The sequence below is a fragment of the Dysidea avara genome, chromosome 8 (genome assembly GCF_963678975.1).
Source record: "Dysidea avara chromosome 8, odDysAvar1.4, whole genome shotgun sequence".
Taxonomy (NCBI): Eukaryota; Metazoa; Porifera; class Demospongiae; order Dictyoceratida; family Dysideidae; genus Dysidea; species Dysidea avara.
The window spans coordinates 25,802,158-25,823,251 of NC_089279.1; the positions used below are offsets into that span (position 1 = coordinate 25,802,158).

The 21,094-nt window shown below is 36.5% G+C and overlaps 2 protein-coding genes across 2 annotated transcripts; one reads left to right on the forward strand and one right to left on the reverse strand.

Annotated features, from left to right (window-relative positions):
• Window positions 1–6,121: 6,121 nt before the first annotated feature.
• Window positions 6,122–13,591, reverse strand: LOC136263791 (putative divalent cation/proton antiporter TMEM165). Its single transcript, XM_066058417.1, has 3 exons — window positions 13,529–13,591; window positions 7,083–7,247; window positions 6,122–6,358 (listed from the first exon to the last, which is right to left on the reverse strand). Exons 1-3 carry the CDS (start codon window positions 13,565–13,567, stop codon window positions 6,179–6,181), a joined length of 384 nt encoding a protein of 127 aa, XP_065914489.1. The 5' UTR covers window positions 13,568–13,591; the 3' UTR covers window positions 6,122–6,178.
• Window positions 13,592–19,318: 5,727 nt separating this feature from the next.
• LOC136264883 (macrophage-expressed gene 1 protein-like) lies at window positions 19,319–20,980 on the forward strand. The gene has a single exon (XM_066059648.1). It carries the CDS (start codon window positions 19,319–19,321, stop codon window positions 20,978–20,980), a length of 1,662 nt encoding a protein of 553 aa, XP_065915720.1.
• Window positions 20,981–21,094: the final 114 nt, after the last annotated feature.

Consider the following 21,094-nt stretch of genomic DNA (forward strand, 5'->3'; position numbering starts at 1 on the left):
ACCTGCAAATATATTAAAGGAAATTTAATTCCTTATTTAGAAACTTGAGTAAAGTGTTTAACTCGCTGGAGTCCGTGGTATGTAACTAGCTACTGGTATAATCATGAACTGTTCTCATGACCACATCCTATCTCTAACACAAGAGTGATGGTGGGGTGGGTGGGATGCAATTGGTGAATGAGATTAAGATTATGTGGCCTTACTAGCAGTCTTGACTAAACATTTAAAAGGCGAACATGTATAGCATTATAAAATAACAATAAATGTGATGTATAAAGGAAAACTACAACATTTTACACCACAATATGTATGCCTACTACACTAAAAGCTATATGTCACTTCACAACTCATATCAAACTGCATCTTCTTTTTGTGTTTAGCTAAGTGTAATTGTGTATGAATTACTCCTCACAATATTGTGAAACTTTTGATCTTGAGATGGAGTTACATGTTGCTCTGGACTTTTACTATGTAGTACTTGAGTCTTCCTTATTGAAGTAAAGTAGTACCATGTAAATGCTATTCCCAAAATTATTAGCAGAACAACAATAACAGAAACTGCTATAGTAGCAGTTGACTCATCTGATGACAATGACAACTGTACACGATTACAGGTGTGATCATTTCTATCAAGAGCATAACTGGAGTTACAAGAACATCTATAGGATCCTGGCTGGTTGATACACACTTGACTACAATTCCCATTACTTCACTGACACTCATCAACATCAAAGCAGCTATTACCATTAGATGATACGATAAGTTGTACCTGGTTAACAATAACATTGATAAGATAGCATTTAATAAAACCCCCTTGATGGCAAGAAGTCAATGATTAAGTAGAGGTTGAATGTAGAGAAGATCACAGATCCTGGCTGTTGTGGCTCCTCCAGTGTGTGCCTAGACTGCATGTTGTGGGGGATCAAGTCACCACTGGGTCTGGGATTTTTTTTCTGAATTCTTCAACGTTTTAGTTACATGTTTCAGACTCCCTGTATTCACAGGCTTTAGCCTTCTCACAGGTCCCTAGTGGGATAGCATTTAATAAAAATAAAGAGGTGGTACCACTGACACAGCTGTTCACAGGGAATATTGGCACAATAATCTGGAGAGATGCATTTGTTAGTGGTGGGATCGTATGTAAACTGGGTGGAATGACTTGCCAAATTACATTGCTACTTCTTCCACCTTCTGTGGTGTTTTATGTAATAGTTATACCATGGCTGCAGAGATTTTGTTGATATAATACACCCAAAATCCCGAAAACCACAGGTAGGCCTGCGCTGATTATGCCAGCATAATTGGGGCATAATAGGTAGCCAAAAGCAATGAGCTTAATGCCAGCATAATAGGTACAATTTTTGTGCAGTGGTTATCAGAGAAGCTGAAACTCTGCCTATTTAGCATGATGCTGATTGGAATGGTGTGCAAATACAGTAAAAATCAGATTTACAGCTACGTTGTGAAGAAAAGATTAGCTAAAGATCGATATACTCTAATAGAACAGGCACCGCATGTTGAAATGTCCTAATAGAACGTTTACAGTTGCATTAAATACTCTAATAGAGCAGTTAAGACACAATTTTATATGAGCATATTTGGAGCAAACTGGGCATAATTGGAACATATAATAGGAGAAATATTGGAGCATTGCTCAAAAGCATAAGAGGCAATTTCAAAAGCATAATAGGCTTAGGCCTAGCCACAGGCCTGAATGTATGTACCAGCAAAATCCGACATTGTTGTCGTATAAGTGATATATATCACTCTAGGTATTTCTTTTGTACATCAGTATTGATGATTGATAGTGGTTTTAATAGCATGGGCTAATAGCCCTCAGAACATTTTTCATTTTCATACGTCATTATGCTCGTTCTACACACAATGCCAGAAAATTGCGACTGTGGAATCTATGGTGCGAGATGTTAGAAATGACTGAAATACCCCCCCCCCCCCCCCCCCTCCCACACACACACACACACACACACAAACAGTTAAGAATAACTCCAGTTGTGGTTTGTAAAAATACCACCAAATTTTCACCAGTTGTAAGATCAACAACTTTTAAAATCAAAAATTCTAACTCCCCTAAGTTTGGGGGAGCATAATGTATGCTTTATTAAAGTATTATGTTTTAACACTTTTTTAAAAATTTGGTTTTACAGGGGCGTATCCAGGATTTTTCCAAAGGGGTTTCCAGATTTGGTAGTGAACTTATTGCATGGGTCTGGGGCACAGCCTTGACAGATTTTTAAATAAAACTATACCTATAATCCGTTATGAATGTTCTATTAGAGTACTTTTTGCTGTTCTATTAGAATATCTTGATATTATTCCTTGTATATGTAATTAAATTCATATCTCCCTAAAACTCTGTTACATGCACTGTAACTCTGCTCTATTTCCATCTTTCTGTATAATTGTGCAGCCAAACTATGATAGTTTCACTTTGTTCTTCTTGCTGCAAGCTCACAAGTTCAAATTTCGAAGGGGGTTTCTGGAACCCCAGGAAACCCCCCTAAATATATATGCCCCTGGGTTTACTTACTGGTTTAAGTAAAGGTTCCTTTTCTTAAGACCTACATTTTTGTAAGACAGATTTCTAAATTTTAATTTCATTCTTTACAAAAGTACAGAGTGTCATTAGCCATGCAGAATAATGTCTCACATTTTGTACTAGTAATAGCATGGGTAGCAGTGAAATTTGGGATAAATATCACGAGTGTTGTATTGGAAATGGGAATAAATTTCACGAGGCGAAGCCGAGTGAAATTTACCATTTCCAATACAACAAGAGTGGTATTTATCCCAAATTTCACTGCTACCCATGCTATTCCCAGTTAATACCATACTCGCTGCATATGCTGCATTAGCTTTGCTATGTATGCCATGATGATACAGGCGAATGATTGTTACATGGATAGCCTAGAAAGGAATATTGGTGAGGTCAATTCTATCAACTGCTTATCTCACATGACCACATACACCATTGGTAGTACCAATGGTTACCCCTTACCACATTTCAAGCAAAAAAAAAAAAAAAAAAAAGTGAAACCGGCATGATGATACAGGCGAATGATTGTTACATGGATAGCCTAGAATGGAATATTGGTGAGGTCAATTCTATCAACTGCTTATCTCACATGAACACATACACCATTGGTAGTACCAATGGTTACCCCTTACCACATTTCAAGCAAAAAAAAAAAAAAAAGTGAAACATGATGATACAGGCGAATGATTGTTACATGGATAGCCTAGAAAGGAATATTGGTGAGGTCAATTCTATCAACTGCTTATCTCACATGACCACATACACCATTGGTAGTACCAATGGTTACCCCTTACCACATTTCAAGCAAAAAAAAAAAAAAAAGTGAAACCGGCATGATGATACAGGCGAATGATTGTTACATGGATAGCCTAGAAAGGAATATTGGTGAGGTCAATTCTATCAACTGCTTATCTCACATGACCACATACACCATTGGTAGTACCAATGGTTACCCCTTACCACATTTCAAGCAAAAAAAAAAAAAAAAAAAAGTGAAACCGGCATGATGATACAGGCGAATGATTGTTACATGGATAGCCTAGAATGGAATATTGGTGAGGTAAATTCTATCAACTGCTTATCTCACATGACCACATACACCATTGGTAGTACCAATGGTTACCCCTTACCACATTTCAAGCAAAAAAAAAAAAAAAGTGAAACCGGCATGATGATACAGGCGAATGATTGTTACATGGATAGCCTAGAAAGGAATATTGGTGAGGTCAATTCTATCAACTGCTTATCTCACATGACCACATACACCATTGGTAGTACCAATGGTTACCCCTTACCACATTTCAAGCAAAAAAAAAAAAAAAAAAAAGTGAAACCGGCATGATGATACAGGCGAATGATTGTTACATGGATAGCCTAGAATGGAATATTGGTGAGGTAAATTCTATCAACTGCTTATCTCACATGACCACATACACCATTGGTAGTACCAATGGTTACCCCTTACCACATTTCAAGCAAAAAAAAAAAAAGTGAAACCGGCAATCTGTCACTGTACTAAACACGCGTCGACACTAATTGGCGCTACATTGTTAACATAAATTCTAGCCAATGAAATTGCAATTACAACTTTTTCACTGCTGTCAGTGAAATACGGGATAAATTTCACTGCTACTAATACTATTGAGACTTTTGTACGGGCAGTGAAACAGGTATGGTATTAGGTACAGAATCATATCACAAGGTATGTGAAATCTGGTAAGACAGATTTCTGAAAATCATGACTTTTTTTCTTTTTTTGGTCACTTCTAATGTCTCACACTATAGCTTTTTTAGTTTTGCCATTTTGTGCTACATTAAGCCTACTACGTACTACGTAGTAGGCTTAATGTAGCACAAAATGGCAAAACTATTACGTAGTAGGCTTAATGTAGCACAAAATGGCAAAACTAAAAAAGCTATCTGAACTTAGCTAATTGAGACAGTATGTAGCTAGCTAGTTGTCCTCTTTGCGCTGTTCCATGGTCTGCTCAATGACTGATCATGACATGTGGTGGGTAGAAGTATGTATCCACACATTATCCAAACAATTGTTTTACTGATCATTATATAATTTTGTAACTATCAACTAGTTGAAACTTAGCAACTACACTGAGCCTAGCCTAACCTGTAAACTCAAACCCACAATTTAATGCTTTGTGTCACTCAATATAACAAGTCAAAGTGCATCATAACTGGGCATTAAGGCCATGAGTAAACCATGTTCCCATGATATATATTGCCTCGGAAATATGTGAGTAAAAACCCCCAAGAGGTGCCTTTGAGCACCTATGTTAAGGTGGTATACGTATATTATTTTATGTAATAGCTATATATTTCATTTAGTGTATTTTTGTATTTATTGTTTTAATTTGTTGCGATATTGTATGTATCGAATTGTGTCTGTATGTATGTACATTGCATGTACTTGTGTGTGTATGCTTCTGCATGGATGAACGGTTTTAATTTGAATCAATAAAATCTATATGTAGCATTCATTATTAATGTGCACAAATATGGTCAATGTTAACATTCCTTAGTAATTGTCATTCATGTTCTATCATATCATGCAGTATCTCCCAGAGTTTGGTAAGATGAGTGGGACAAGGAGAAATTCTATATATCTCCAAGAGCTTGATGTGATCACCTGTGACATGGTTATTTATATTATATAGCTATATCATTACTAGACATAATCCAGCCTCTTCCAAAACGATGATATTAAGACTCTATAGTGGCTAAATATTGGGTGCTCACCCATTTGTCCAAGAGATAAAAGGTATGCCAATGTAATGATTTTCCTGTAATACTACTGTGTCTCTTGTTTCAGGGCATGGGTATTTACTTCAATATTAAGCGTTAGCTAGTAGTTATTCCATGCATATTTGCACAAGAATTAACAATGAAACTAGATATTAACACTTCAACTATTTACTCTTGCAAGTGGTGTGTGCTATGTATGTATATGCAGGCAAGTATGTAACACATAGTAGAGCAGTGTAGTGCGAACAGTTTATATTTGTGATACAATACGAAACTTTCCATGCAAATTGCACTCCTATGTCATTTATAATGTCATTGCAGATTTGACCTTTGGTGAACTCTATAACCATTCTACATTGAAAATTCGTCATTTTTGTCTTTTTATTCCTGCTGAGGCATCTTTAAACATGCATGGTTTCTGAATGAATTAATTTTATACAGGATTTTACTCCAAGCCATGAAATTCTATAAAGTTATTAGCCTATTGGTATAATCAGGGCAGATAAAATGAAATTTGCTTTTTGCTTTAAACAAAAAGTAGTTTCACCAAAGGTCAAATCTGCAGTGGCACTATGTCAAAAAAATGCCATAAGGAGTGTGGAAATTTTCGTAGTTGTATCACAAAGTGCATAAAATACTCAATTTTATGCTATACCATGCACTCTACTACCATGCACTCTTGGAAGGTTTTGGTCACAGGCTTACAGTTTTAGATCATGCAGTTACTTCTGTATTATTGACTAGCATGCCCTTTATAAAGATCAAGTTGTTTATGCACAGAATACACATCATATGTACAAGTATGAGTCTGCAAAGGAACAATTTTAATTTGTGTATTACAAAAATTTATCCTGAATAGCTACACTATTCACTATCAGGACTATGCAATAGTGCTGTGAATGAAAACAATAAGAACACTAGTCCTCCTAATAAAGTGACATTCTTTACTGATATCTTCTGAGCAATCAGCTGTCCACCAATTACTGCTAATGCCGTACACAGAGCATGTCCAATTGTACCACCGATTGTAACTCCATAAGGATCCTATAAAGGTATAAAATGTAAGAGTATAAGATACATGAGGTTATATACACTGCTCACAGTGCTCAGGGGAACCATGCAGAATTTTAGAAAGGTGGGACTAGCAAAAGCAAGTGATCTGATAGGCTAAATATTTCCCCCTGAAGCTAAACTAATGTCACACAAAAGGGTTAAAGGAATAGCTGTTTTGGTTTAGTTGCAACAACCAACTGCAAAGTAGTAACATTTATACAATGACTTTCTTCTTGCTAAAAGTAACCTTGTGCTGAAGGTACTGTTCCGCAGTGTATACAGGAGAAGAAATTTAAAATATAGTTATTTTATGCAATACAGCATCAGTACTTTCAGTGCACATTACTTTCATTCAGTTTATGCAGTGCACATTCTAATAAAATTTAACATCATTTTAGTTAACAAGGCTACAGCATCTGAGGGCGCAGTCCTCCAGACCTCTTACTTTAAGATATGGTAGCACCTCTAGGTGCTACTATATAGTTTTAACAGCATGACTACTAGATCACTACTACTTTTTTCTTGGATGGATATATACTAGTGAAAAGTATTTAGCAGATGTACCCCTGCAGACTTGTATTGCTGCATGATTTTTAATATGCTGTATATCACATTAATATCACTAGTAAAAATGGTGCATTGCATGTTGTGTTCTAACATATTATATGTGTTGATAACCCCCCTACATATGATCAAATAAGTTAAAATAACATACTTCACGAGCTGCTAGTATGATAGTGGCAAATTGAGACCGATCTCCCCACTCAGCCAGGAATGTCAAAGTGAAAGCTTGTAGAACAACTGCAGGTAGTAGTCGGAGGAGCCATATTCTTCTCCTGATTGGTGGAGTAGAGTTCACTACACCCTTCTCTACATCGTCCTATAAAATTTACCACTACATTGATTGTTCAATAAAAGTAGTGCAAAATGTTCTATAGTGACTGCTACATGAACTATATTTTTGTATCACAACCTACCATTATACTTCTATACATTATGGAGTTGGGGTAACTACGTAGTTATACTTTTGTAGCTAAGTTATGTAATAGATTATTTGGCATGGCTACAGGGTAAACTGCTTCAAGGAGCACAGTTATAGCACTTTACAGTGACCAGCACTGAAAAAGTGGTTTGTAGATAGATTAACCATCGTAGGAGTGCCTTTTGGTGGTTTGAGAAGAATTGACATAAAGGCTATTGAGATATAGCAAAAATGCCAACTGTGCACATGTGTATTAGGCATGCTACCTAGTTTGTAAATAGACTGCTGAAGGGGATGAGCTGAAAATTAAATGTAAGTAGATTACTCATCATAGGAAGGCCTTTCAGTGGAATAGACAATCTGGGTTTAGTTATAATGCGAAAACCAACTACCTGTAGCAAGTGTGTGATCAAAACACTCCACAATAGTGCAGTCACAGTCATCTACAAATTCAATTAGAGGTGTCACAATGTATAGCGTTCAGCTGCATAGCAAATCATCGTGCAGAGAGTTCAGTTACAAACAAGTCACCCTCTAGAGAGTTCAGCTACAAACATACCAAGTTCAGCTACATATCAAGTCACCCTATAAAGATTTCAACTATACATATACATTTTAAACTACTCAGAAGAGAGTTCAGCTACAATCAAATTATGCAAGTCACCCTGTAGAGAGTTTAGGTATAAATAGGTCACCCTGTATAGAGAGTACAACTCATCCTGTAGGAGAGTTTACCTACATTACAAGTCACTCAGCAGAGAGTTCAGCTACATTACAACAAGTCACCCAGTAGAGAGTTCAACTACATACTTTACAAAAGTCTCCCTATAGAGAGGTCAGTTATGAACAACCTTCCCTGTAGAGAGTTCAGCTAAGTGATATAATTATTTAGTTTTATAAGTAACTACAATTTAATTTTTCTTTTTGTCTTGCCAGGGCTCCAGTTATTATTACTTTTTGGACTCCTGACCCCTTATAATTATATTGTGCATGTAATTGTCAAATTATGATGTCATCATCATTGTCATCATCATCATAAATAATAAGATCCTGGTCACCAAATGGTTCTACAATTAAGACTTGATATTGACTAGCTATACCCTTTGGCTAGCTACTGGCTCAATCTTAATAGTTATGCTGTCAGGACAGGTCACACTGCACCGGCACTGTAACCCTCAGGCTGAGATGGAGAATGTAGAATGCCTCTGCACTGGCAAGCTAATTACAGTTTGTCTGGATGCTCCCAGTATTGCATCACTGCGTGCACAAATCAGTTAATTACTCTGGTGCAGTGTATACACACTATAGCTATCACATCGAGCTTCATGTAGTGTCACTAGGCTATAGCTATCATCTGAAAAGGGTCAGAACTTTCTGCTCATGTATGCCCATGTCAGACATAAAACTGCCAGATGGATGGTGAGTATTCTCTATCTGCTTCTGTCTTGTTGGGTGTCCCACAGGGAACTGTTTTAGGACCATTGATGTTTCCTTTTTATATTAATGACATTTCAGAACAAACATCATCTCCATTATGTCTCTTTGCTGACGACTGTCTACTATACAGAGTATTTAGCACAGAAACTGATGCACAACAACTACAATCAGATCTAGACTGTTTATCTTGATGGGCTGAAATCTGGAAAATGTCGTTCAATGTTAATAAATATGTGGTCATCAAGTCACCATCTATCGTTTCTTTTAACTATTTACTTAATGGGCATGTATTAGACATAAAAGCTGAACACACTTACCTATGGATCATCTTATACACAACAGTATGTCATGGGCTTCCATATAAATAGCATTGTTACTAAAGCTTCCTGGACACTAAATTTTTTTTGTTCTCAAAAAGTCAAAGAACATATTTTACATTTGTTTGTCCTATTTTAGAATACGCATCTCATATCAACTCATTGCCATCATTGGAAAATACAGAGAAGTGCAAGACAGGTATGTAACAACTATAGTACATGTAGTGTAACTACTATGGCCGCTCTAAGAGAACGCCATAAAATTGCTAGATTGTTTGTCTTTCATGATATTGCTAGTGTAGTAAATATACCACAAAATTTTTTTGGACAACTAGGTACACTCACCACCACCATCCACTTCATTTTATCCACCCAAGCAAAAACACCACAGCATATCAAAACAGCTACTTCCCAAGAACTATCATTGATTGGAACTCATTATCAACCTCATTAATTGAAATGACTGATAAGAAATTTTAAAACATTTGTAGCTAACTATATTATGCCCAGGGGGAAGAAAATTACAAGGAGGAGGGGGGAATTTACAAGGGGAAAACATAATGTACATTTAACTATTTACAAATGATAAACGCTGCCTGCCCAGTAATAATAATAAATAAATAAATGCAAAATTTTCCCAAAATTTCTGTGGTCGATGTATAAATGATTCCAGGAAACCTGCACATAGCTATAGCTCCACTGGTAAGCAAATGATTTCTCCAAAATACAGGTGGGCAATGTTACACAAACAAATTTAGGAAATAATAAGGCATTTGTGGCAGTAAAAATTACCTGTGTTGTGGATATTTTTTCTTAAAGTTTATACATAACTATAGTCCACGTATGTGCTATCTCATGAAATACCTACAATATATAGAGCTATAGCTCATTCATGAAATGAAATAATGTGCCATGAAATTTATTTAATGCATTCATGGTATAAGATAACATGCCCACAAATCGTTAAATTTTCATAGGTAGCTGTAGGCAGTGTCCATGAAAACTACATGACATTTCATGATATACCATCATTGGAATTTTCATAGGCTGTTCAAGAAACTTACTTATAACCATAATTATAGTAATTATATAGCTAGAAATTGTATGCATATATGATTGTACCATTTGGGATTTTACCCTTGAGAAAACCAGCTGAGCTGATTGCCCAGTACCTAATCTTAAGTCATCTTTGGGTTTCTATTAAGCACAACCATGTGACAAGGTAGGGTATAATTTTGCATGATCCTTTCTTGCCTATAGGGTATAAAATCAACGGTATTTGCTACACGGTACTTATCTTGCACATATAAACAAACCTGCAGTAAGCTACATATATTTGACTTGAAAAGTTATTAAAGAGTATTAGCTTTGATAGTACAAATAGGTAATGAGTTCCAATCATGAAAAGTAATGATAAGGTAATCGTAATAACAGTGGCTGTTATGATAATGATTGATTCTAGCTGTTGGTACAGTATTTCCAATGAGATTAAATTATGTAATATATTGTAAGCCTAGAGATATGTCTCCGAATATGTAATGCTGACCACCAAGCAGCAGATTTTACCAATTCATCACATTTGATTTGTTTAGATTATATTGCATAAAGTTTAGCAACTTTATTGCACTATATACATATAGCAATGTTATTAATGTATGGAGAGAATGACATTTATGAATGGAATATATAGGACTCCAATTAAAATATAGCTGTAGATGTTGATTTTTATCACTGTATGAGTACACTGAAGTATTTCATTGTCAATATAACACTGGAACTCAGGTGGTGAGATAGATCTTGAGCAAGTAGATAAGTATGACACATTTGTTGATGTTTAGGCTCATCGACCATTGTTTAGTCAATTGAATAATGTGATTTAAATGCTGCTGTAAATGATGATGATCCTGTTTATGAATGATGCTGTATAGTACACAGTTGTCTTCTAATAATGCAGAAATATTAGTAGTATTGTAGTTGGTGTATATATAATAATAAAAACATTAGTGACCCTTGATGACAACTGGTTGTAATCTCTTGGTAACCCGGGTGAATCTCCAATTGTAGGCATTACCTTGAATTCCATAGTTTCTTCAGCGAGTTCTGGTATGGTATGGTATCAAATACTTTGTGAAAGTCAGTACAGGTCAACTGAAAGGCGCATGCATGACAACCCAGTGTTTGTGGAATTTCAACATTAAGTAACTGGGTCTCGCATGAATGGTTGGATCTAAAACTGCATTGTTTGTCACCAAGGGCGTCAAGTGGTGAGGCTCCAACCAGTGAGGCTGGAGCCTCACCACTTTTTGGCTCACTGAAATAAAAAAATTAAACTTGATGAAGCTGAAACTAAAAGTAGTTGACATGCGCTTAATTTAATGACAACAATAGACAGAAACAACACTTATCTAACCAGTATTTCACTCAGAACAGCTTCATGTCGACTTAGTCTGTATTAAGCGCTTCATGCATGTAGTTACACTTTTTCTTTCCTTGCCATGCCCACAACTGACTACTGTGTAGATCAGATCTGTGGTCGCATGTTAGTCCGAGGATTCACATACTCGTCTCTTTTTTGTTGTACACATTCATCATAATCATGATGGTCTTCTCTCTTAGCATTATACTAGCTATGGCTTTGTTTCTCTGTGTAACTGCTTTGGAACATTCCTTACAGTTTATTAATAGACTCACATTAATAGACTCACTCAGGTTAGGAGTTAAACAGTATTATGGAGGTACTTTTTGTCCAGTCTCCAGTTTTGTCATTGAACACCTGTCAGGTAGCTAGCTTGCTCATCTACAGTGTAGGTAACTAGCACTTTGCACACAGTACTACAGCCCAAAGAGTGCCTTCAAATGACATCTCTAATAATGTGCAATTTTAATAACTTCCTGGGGGTATGACCCCAGACTGAGCCTTACCACTTTCACTTTTACTCTGACACCCCTGTTTGTCACTAATAACTGTCCCATTATTTGCAGTGATAAAGGATGTGTTCTAACAATAATATTTACAACATCATGAATTAAGTTTAGAATTAAGTTTAGAAATTGCAAGTATTAATTGCAGCTTTTTTTCTGTTATTGTAAACCAATAAAATGCTTTGGTTGCTTAAAAAATATTTTCTGCGATTGTTATTAATGCTGCTATTATTCTTTGTCAGATTACAAAGGTCAAACATATTGCATTTCCAAGTCTAGGGAATCAATATTTTGTGTTGGATTATGTAGTACAGAGGTTGAGGTTGTTTTCTAGACAAAAGTGTTGGTAAATGACATTTTGGTCAGATTAGAGAGGATTCTGGATTATGTAGGTGTTGGATTAGAGAGGTTTGACTGTATCCCCTTTTTTGAATGTTGGTGTGACATTGGATGTTAGCCAGTCTTTTCCTAAGTTAAAAGATTGAGTAAATATTATTTTTAAAAATTGAAGCTATTTCATCCAACAATACTTGAGAATAAGAGCTGGTATGTTATCAGGACCGCATGATTTGGATGAGTCTAACTCAATCAACTGAGGTTGGAACATTGAGTAAAGGTATTATGGGAAGTCCAGACCTTTCAGGAGCATTAAATAGATTTTCTTAAGTAAAAACAGATTGAAGTTGTTTGTTGAAGATCTCAGCCCAGTCTTCAGAATGGTACACATTCTACTTTGAGTGGTGCTATTCTGTGAGTATATTTACAAATGATTTTGACATATCAGTTTCTTATACATAGTTTAAGTATACTGTTTCATCTGTTTCTTGATATTATTATTAATGAGTTACCCATGGTAATTCTTTGGCAGGTCTAGACATTGTTTTTTAGTTATGGCATTATTAATGGCCTGTTTCCAGTTTTCTTGCACGTTATTGGAATAGGGGTCTGAGAAATGAAATTCACCAGATTTATGTATGTAAGTTGAGTCATGTTACCCCTGTTGTACGTATAGAAATATTGGATTTCCAATATCGGTCTAGTGTGACTTTACTCGTACATGTACATGAGTGAGTAGTCTAAAACTGTGCTCTATTTATGTATGTGTGACAACACCCACACCTCAAACTACAGATTCTTAACAATGTTTCTAGCTTCCCAACTCATTTCAGTCATAATCAAGCATATGCATGCATTATATAGCCTTTTAGTTTCTTATCCTCACCCACGTCACTACATCAATGATATGGAATGCAGCCATTAAGCAACTTTCTGAGCTAGTATGTAGCTAACTAGCAGACTACATGCATTCTGAGTCATGTGAACTACTAAAATTCAGCCATAATGAATCCATCTTCCCACATTGTTATTTTGAATATTAGAAGTAATAAGTTCATGCGGCCTAATCTCAATGATTTCTGTGCAATAGCTAATAATAAATCAAATATTATATAGTCATATATAGCTAATAAACATGCATGTATACAATTAGCTTATTGTTTGTACCTCATTTGCCTTGTTTATCTCTTCATGAGCAGCTTCCATTTCCTCTTTTCCTTCATCAGGACTCATCTTCACTGTTAAAATGAAGAGTAACCACAACTCTCAAGGAGTTCCCAGTGTAGGGAGGATTTAACACCCCTGGAGAGTAACCATTACTCTAAAGGAGTAACTGGGGAGTAATGCATGCTCTGAAGGTGGTGTCACTTACTCTTCAGAGTAATTGTTATTCTCTTCAGAGTGTTGGTTACTCTCCATGGGGTGTTAAATCCTCCCTACACTGGGAACTCTTCAGAGTGGTGGTTACTCTTTATTATTAACAGTGTTATAGCCATCATAAAGCATTTTAATACCAAGTATTGCTAATAAAATTGTACCAGCATAATGCGTTAAAGTATTTGGCATGATCACAGTAGCAAATCCCAAGAACACTGATAAAACTGTCATAAATCCTAGTGCAGAGAGTGCACCTGAGAATACTAAACATCGTGAATGCTGCATGGCAAGAATTACAGCAATGAAGAAGGTCTTATCACCCAGCTCTGTTACAATTATGACTGATAAGGAAGCCACAAATGCATGGACAAATCCAAAGCTCTGTATCAGAACATCTTCATTTTCTTCATTTTTCTATGGGTATAGCAGATTGTTGATCACAGAGTTTTATAACATTACAACATGACATTACAACACGTACAGAAAAATTTAACTAAGAAGCATTATACCCATATTAAGTGTCTACAGAAACCGCATGGTATAGCTATTGCCTATAATTGATAACGAACAAATATTATAAAAAACCATTTAATTTGCACAAGTCTAAATTCTTGGCAGAATATAAGTCATGCAGTTTTATCACATAGTTATATTCGTAGAATATTGTAGTTATTGACACTTGTTCCTGTGTTTACCTCAGACTCATGTCAAAAATTGGGGAGATACTTTGCTTAAACTATATATATACTGTATCATTTAACACTCAGTGCATGCATGCAGGCCAAGATATGTGATATACTCAAGTGTAAAATATATTATATGGGCACACATACATGATGTCGCATGGAATGCAATGGTTTACAGTGTGCTTATTTATGCTATGTTATAGCATTAGCTATGCCTGACTTATTGAATTGTATGCTGATGCTTTTCTCTATTCATCCAGCATAATATACTCAAATATACACTAAATTATGAAAAGACACTGAAAAACCGATAAATGCATGGAGTCACAGATTAGGTAACTCTAACAAGGTAATGACTTAATGGCTCTTATAGACTATATGGTATAGTGCTAGCTATGATTGCATTGGTGAGGCATGACACAAGCAGTGGATGAGATAATATATTTGTAGTGGCAGTTTTATTAAATGCTGCTATTTACAATTTTCAAGGTTTTTATAGTGTAATAAAATTTAATGCAATCACCATCTATTTTACAGCATTTCCGGCAATAAATAAAAGAGAAAAAGAAGAATGTCTTTGCCTTGTTCAAACTGTGGGTAGAGAAGCAAACTCTGCCCAATCCTGTGACGATGAAATTGTCACCATTTCCGATGCAGCATTACCATGTTGAACACCAATAGCTAGTAACCTTCTGAATCAAGAAATGTGTGTCCCTATTGATTGATTGATTGATTGATTTATATATTTAACCTCTGAGCAATCGGCTACAGCCATTCTTCCTTGCCCGGAGGGACACATTACAATACATAAATAATACACACAAAACTAAACAAAGCAAGGTATAACCAATACAAAGACAACCAAGGTAAACAACTTACAACACACACACACACACACACACACACACACACACACACACACACACACACACACACACACACACACACACACACACACACAAAACATGTATATAGTTACAATCATGTTAATGTTATCAAAGGAGTGGGTCACAGTGCCGCTTAAGGACATCCACGTACTCCAGACTGTTCCATGACTCAGGAACTTGTCCGCCGCACCAGTGAACGTGCATGCACAAAATCTCCAAGCACCCATGGTCTCAACACACAGAAGGGAGAAGTAAAAAAGGTGGAGTTGGCAGTTCGCACATGTTGCCATCTGAACCTCAACACCACCACACTGTTTTAGTGCAAAGCTATTTTTATTCTGTGATCTCGCATCTGGCAATATTAAATAAATAAATAAATGAAAGTTAAAGAAGAACTAGTACATTGAAAAAAATATTAATTTAAAAATGAAGTAGGAATCCAGCGGAAGTGTAGAAAAAACATTACCGTATATAGCCTAGCTAAATATTTCGGGGGGGAAATTTTTGCTGTTTTCGCGGTTTTGGGGGTTAGCTAGCTAGCTACCAGCGAAAATTTTATATGCTTGAAATATTTAGACCTCCATACAGTCTAATACATCTTGGGAGTGTTTGCAAATCTGCGAAAAGTTTAACTTAGGTGTAGCAATAACATTGCTTAACCTCAAAAAATTTGCCCCTACTAGCTTAGTATACAGTATAGATGGGGCAAGGGTGTCTGAACAGGTAAAGTCCAGAGCAGGGGGTAAGCCCCGCCACCAAGGAATCAATGATCCCGCACCAAGGAATCAATGACCTCGTCAATAACATGCCATCCGGCCTATGGGGAGCAGTCATTGTGTAAGTGCTACATATCATGTATTAAACACTATAAAGAACCAGTTATACTGAAGAACTTGCATTTTGTGTCCTGAATCAAATATAGCGGCTACGTAGCGGTATGCCGGCATGCAACGATATAGCTACATAGACTAGCTAGACATACCTTTAATATAAAAATCAAGCTAAAAATAGCTATCTCATGCACGACTGTAGTAGACCAGTCCAAGTTAGGCCACCCTACTTTAAATGTGCACGTTATAGTTATATGGCATGTGGCATTGGTACAGTGTTGACGACTAGCCGACTACACTTCCGGCAGCGTTTTCTGTATCGATGCTAACTATAACTAGCTATAGATGATACTTCCTCACCTTTTCGATTGATAGTTGATTAATGCTCGTGTTTATGTGAGCATCGTCCTGGCTTACAATGACCGTCACGCAATGACCAAGAAAAATAATACTTATGAAGTAGATCTTATCCAGTCTGAGCACTTCCACTGATGCGAAGCGAAAGTGTTGGGTATAGCTACGTATACTGTAAAATGCAAACAGTGACTATATAGTTATAGCCAAAAGCATAGGCGGCGGAAAGGGGGGGGCTAGGGGGCTAAAGCCCCCCTTCGTGCTGAGGGGGGGCTTAGCCCCCCCTCAGAATGATATCACACCGAAATTATCTTTCTTGAAGACCGTGATAAAGATCGAGATACTCTAATAGAGCAGTCACTCTAATAAAGTAGTCAGTGTGTAGCGAGCTATGTAAGGATTTTTATGTAGTTTATCAGCTAGAAATGGTAGCTGGTGAGGTGGAAAACTCTTGTCAGTTGGTTGTGACCTTTTTTTTTTTTTTTTTTTTTTTTTTTGGTCTCACCTTACCAAACTATAGAAATAAGTCTGGGTCAGCCCAGCGGAGCCCCCCCTCATATCAACTACTTCCTCCGCCGCTGGGCCCAAAAGCCAAGAGAGATGCGTCGTTGTTAATTGTCTATATCATATGATGTATATTATTATGCATGCATGTCATGATGCATGCACGATAAGATGCATGCTATGGTCACGTGTTATACTTAGCTATACGTATACTGTATATTTTATTTTAAAGGCTTTTTAATTCAGCAAGTCTGGGTACGCATACAGTAATTACAACTATATTGTTTAACTATCCATCTAGGGACCTGCAAGGAGGCAACAAGTTAGCCTGTGGCACAGGGAATCAACCGCCTGAACCTGAATACTATGCTGAATGCAGAAAAAGCTCCCAGACCAGGTGGTGACTTGATCCACATGTAGACAGCTTGCAGTCCAGGCATGTAAGTGCCTGAGGAGCCACACCGACAGCCTGGGATCCAGGATCCTCTCCGCAACTACAGTATTTATAGATTTATAGTTACACACACAATTAAAAATTAATTACAACTATACATATACTTATACATAACTTAAAAGTTTCTGCTTATGTTATCAAAGTTGTGAGGGGATGGGAATGGCACCTTGAACATGGGCACAGAAATGTAGACTGCATGAATTATTAGGATCAAAGTAGATGAGAAAATGATTGAGCATGAATGATTTCAGCTGTCTTTTGATGGTGTCCAATTGAGATTGGTAATTGGTAGGGCATTCCATAGATTGTAATGACAGAAACAAGAATGTCTTGTGACATTGTTCAAAGATAGCATGTGTTTCAGTTCAGTCCTAGTTTTAAAAGTTGAGTATTTCCATGCAGAGAAAAAGATAATGTAGCTAAATTAATTGTTAATGTTGAAACTGACAGTTGGATTTTTCAAGGATTTGATGAATAATATCATGTCATCTCATATCAGTTGATACATAAGTGGTAAATATTTGAGTTTGATTAGTCACTGTCGATATAATCATTGGTAAAGTCATTCAGAATATATTTGGTTGCATGTGAATTCTCTTAGGAGTGTTGATATCAGTAATAAGATAAGGGAAAATAGTAAGGTACAAATTAATGATAAGTAGAGCTTGTTTTTGATTTCTAATGCATGGGATGATCTAAAAATACAATGGACGAGACCTAAGGTTCTATATGCTTTGGATGAGATGTAAATGTAATGAGAGATTATTAGGAATGATGATTCCAAAGGTTATGGTGGCTGTCTAGCTTGGGATTTCAAACTGATCAATATAGTAGTTGGTGTTCATTGTAGACCTGAAAGAAAAGTATGTTCCGGGTACTAGGCTAACTCTGAGCTCATACAGATATACATTAGTAGACTATGTACACTGCAGGGACATCTACCATACCACAAATAACCATCATCACATGACTGCATGGTCAGCAATTTTTATTGTCATGTCATTGTGGAAAAATAACCTTTGTGGTGACAAATAATAATAATAACAATTAGTGCAATGCATGTATGATAGGGGTATTATTTCAGAAGCTATACGGAATTATTGTAAAGTTATGATGTAAACCACAACAACAATGTACTGCTTTGATATAATTCCAAGAAATTATACACAATGACAATGTGCCATATAGACATGTAAAACATATTATTCACTCCCAAAGTTTGGACTAAAAGTTGAATCTTTTACTCAAAATCAGAACAAATTTAATCAATCTGTTTAGTACAATGAACAAAAGATCTGGCATTCTAAGTTAATTACAATTTTGCATGCATATCAGCATAGTATATGTAAGTGCAGTATATGTGATATAAATGCATGCATGCACATTATCCATACACACGTACATATACATTTTTTGCACACTTTTGATGTCTATTGAAAATGTTTTGTGCACAGATTCCAATAATTATACTGTGAAGCCAAAATGGGCTGATTTCAATAACAACAAAAGAATCACCATGTATATATTTAAATATTATGTGACTGCATGTGTAATATCAAAATTAAAGGATTGCATAAATCCAAGCTGAGGAGTCAAAACCTCATGGCTACTAATAGTTCACATAGCATACCGTATGGGCTCTTAGCAGAAAATTCCCTATTAACTACATGTACACCACATGACATATTGACCAAAAATAAACAATCAGCAATGTGCTATATATAGCAGGGATTATACGTTTATTAGTAAGGGTCAGCAAATCTAGTTATAGTGGTAAGAAATTACAAATAACTTTTATCATGGATACTAAGGTAGCCCTTCTCCTATTATTAGCTGCATCACACACAGCAAAGTGCAGTACACACATGTCTCAGTGTGAAGTTGATAGCAGTGAAGAATTATCTTTGAGCAGAATGAAAGTGCTGCCTGGAGTTGGTTGGGACAATCTGCGCAATATGGACATGAGTTTGGTATTTGAATATGACTATACTAACTGTCAGTTAACTAGTGATAGGAAATTTCTACTCCCTGATGGATATTTTGCCATCCCCATCCAGCAAAGTGATGTTGAAACAATATCTGAGCTGTTTACCCATTGGGACAATTACACTAGTTTAACATCAGCCTCCATTAATACAGAAGAAAGTACATACTCAAGGATTGCTGGCAAGTTCTCATATGACTACATTAAGATGAAGGCGAGCATGTACAATGACAAATCATTTGTTGCTCGAACTCAAGTAAGACGCAAACTTTATACTATACGTTTAATTACTGGCACAGCACTACACCCTACTTTCAAATCACGATTATTGGACATTGCTGATTATATGGCACAGAATGAAACTGAAATTGTTCAGTATCTGTCGGAACTGCTGGTTCGTGACTATGGCACACATTACACATCAGTAGTTCATGTTGGAGCCATACTAGCACAAGAAGATTATATTAAAAGCACATTTATAGAGGATATTGAGGAAACAAAACAAACATTAACAGCCTCTGTTAGCACTAATTTTATGAGCAAAATTGGATTTAGTACAGAGACCAGCCATACTACTGATTCAAATTCTACACAGTCATACCTATCACAGCTTATGTCTTCTCATATAAGAACATATGGTGGACCTCCATATGGAGACAATTTCAGTATAAGCAATTGGGACAATGATTTGGATGATAATTTAGCAGCAATTGACAGGGAAGGAGAGTTACTTCATTTTGCCATCACCCCAGAATCACTACATGAGCTCTCACCCACACAGACACAAGAATTAGGGTCGTATGTTGAAAAGGCTGTTACCAGGTATTACAAGTACAACACACAATATGGCTGCACAAATCCTAGTTTTGAGGGGTTTTATTTTGGTGCTACTGTTGATGATGGATCGTGCCAGGCCCCAGCAGCCAATTTTAGATTTGGAGGTATCTATCAAACTTGTATGAATCAACAAAACAAGAATGCTGTGAAATTATGTCAACAATGGCACCTTACACAGACAAATCCGATAACTGGTGACCATACCTGCCCACCCAACTATGAGCCTATCTTGCTGTATAGTGGAAAAAAGAGCATTGGTGCTGCTATAGTTTTCTACAAACTATTCTGGTGTGTGGCTACTGCAAAAGTTCTTGATCAATCTGGCTACCTATTTGGAGGTATGTATAATTCTATAATGATGAATCCACTTACTCATTCCAAGTCATGTCCCAATCAATTTTACCCCCTAAAATTTGGACAAGATACAAAAATTTGCGTGAGTAGAGATTATGAACTAGGCCTTGCTTTGTCTACTCCATTTGGTGGATTTGAAAGCTGTCATGCAGGAAATCCATTGGCGATGTCTTCTGGTTTCAAAGGATTAGATTTTCTCAAATTTGAGCCAAGTGATTGGCCTCACAGATGTCCTGGTGGTTACACACCACACTTAGCTGGCATAGAAAAATCCTGTGAGATCAACTATTGTGTGAAGGCAGGCTCACTGAATGTGCCTAGTCTTGCACCTATTATGCGACCTCCTTTCTAGGCAGCACCCACTTACCCAGACTATCCTATTTCTCACCGCTTTGGTGGCAGCAGCGCATCTCACAATAGAAGAACTATTACTGCAATTATCTTCATTTCCACTGTAGTAGTTGGC

Bases quoted from the DNA above. Each gene is read 5' to 3' on its own strand.
- LOC136263791 (XM_066058417.1), bottom strand. From the start codon at position 13,567: ATGGAAGCTGCTCATGAAGAGATAAACAAGGCAAATGAG. The intron at 7,248-13,528 runs GTACAAACAATA...TAAATTTTATAG, and splicing joins AGATAAACAAGGCAAATGAG to GACGATGTAGAGAAGGGTGT. The intron at 6,359-7,082 runs GTATGTTATTTT...ATACCTTTATAG, and splicing joins TCATACTAGCAGCTCGTGAA to GATCCTTATGGAGTTACAAT.
- LOC136264883 (XM_066059648.1), top strand. From the start codon at position 19,319: ATGTCTCAGTGTGAAGTTGATAGCAGTGAAGAATTATCTTTGAGCAGA.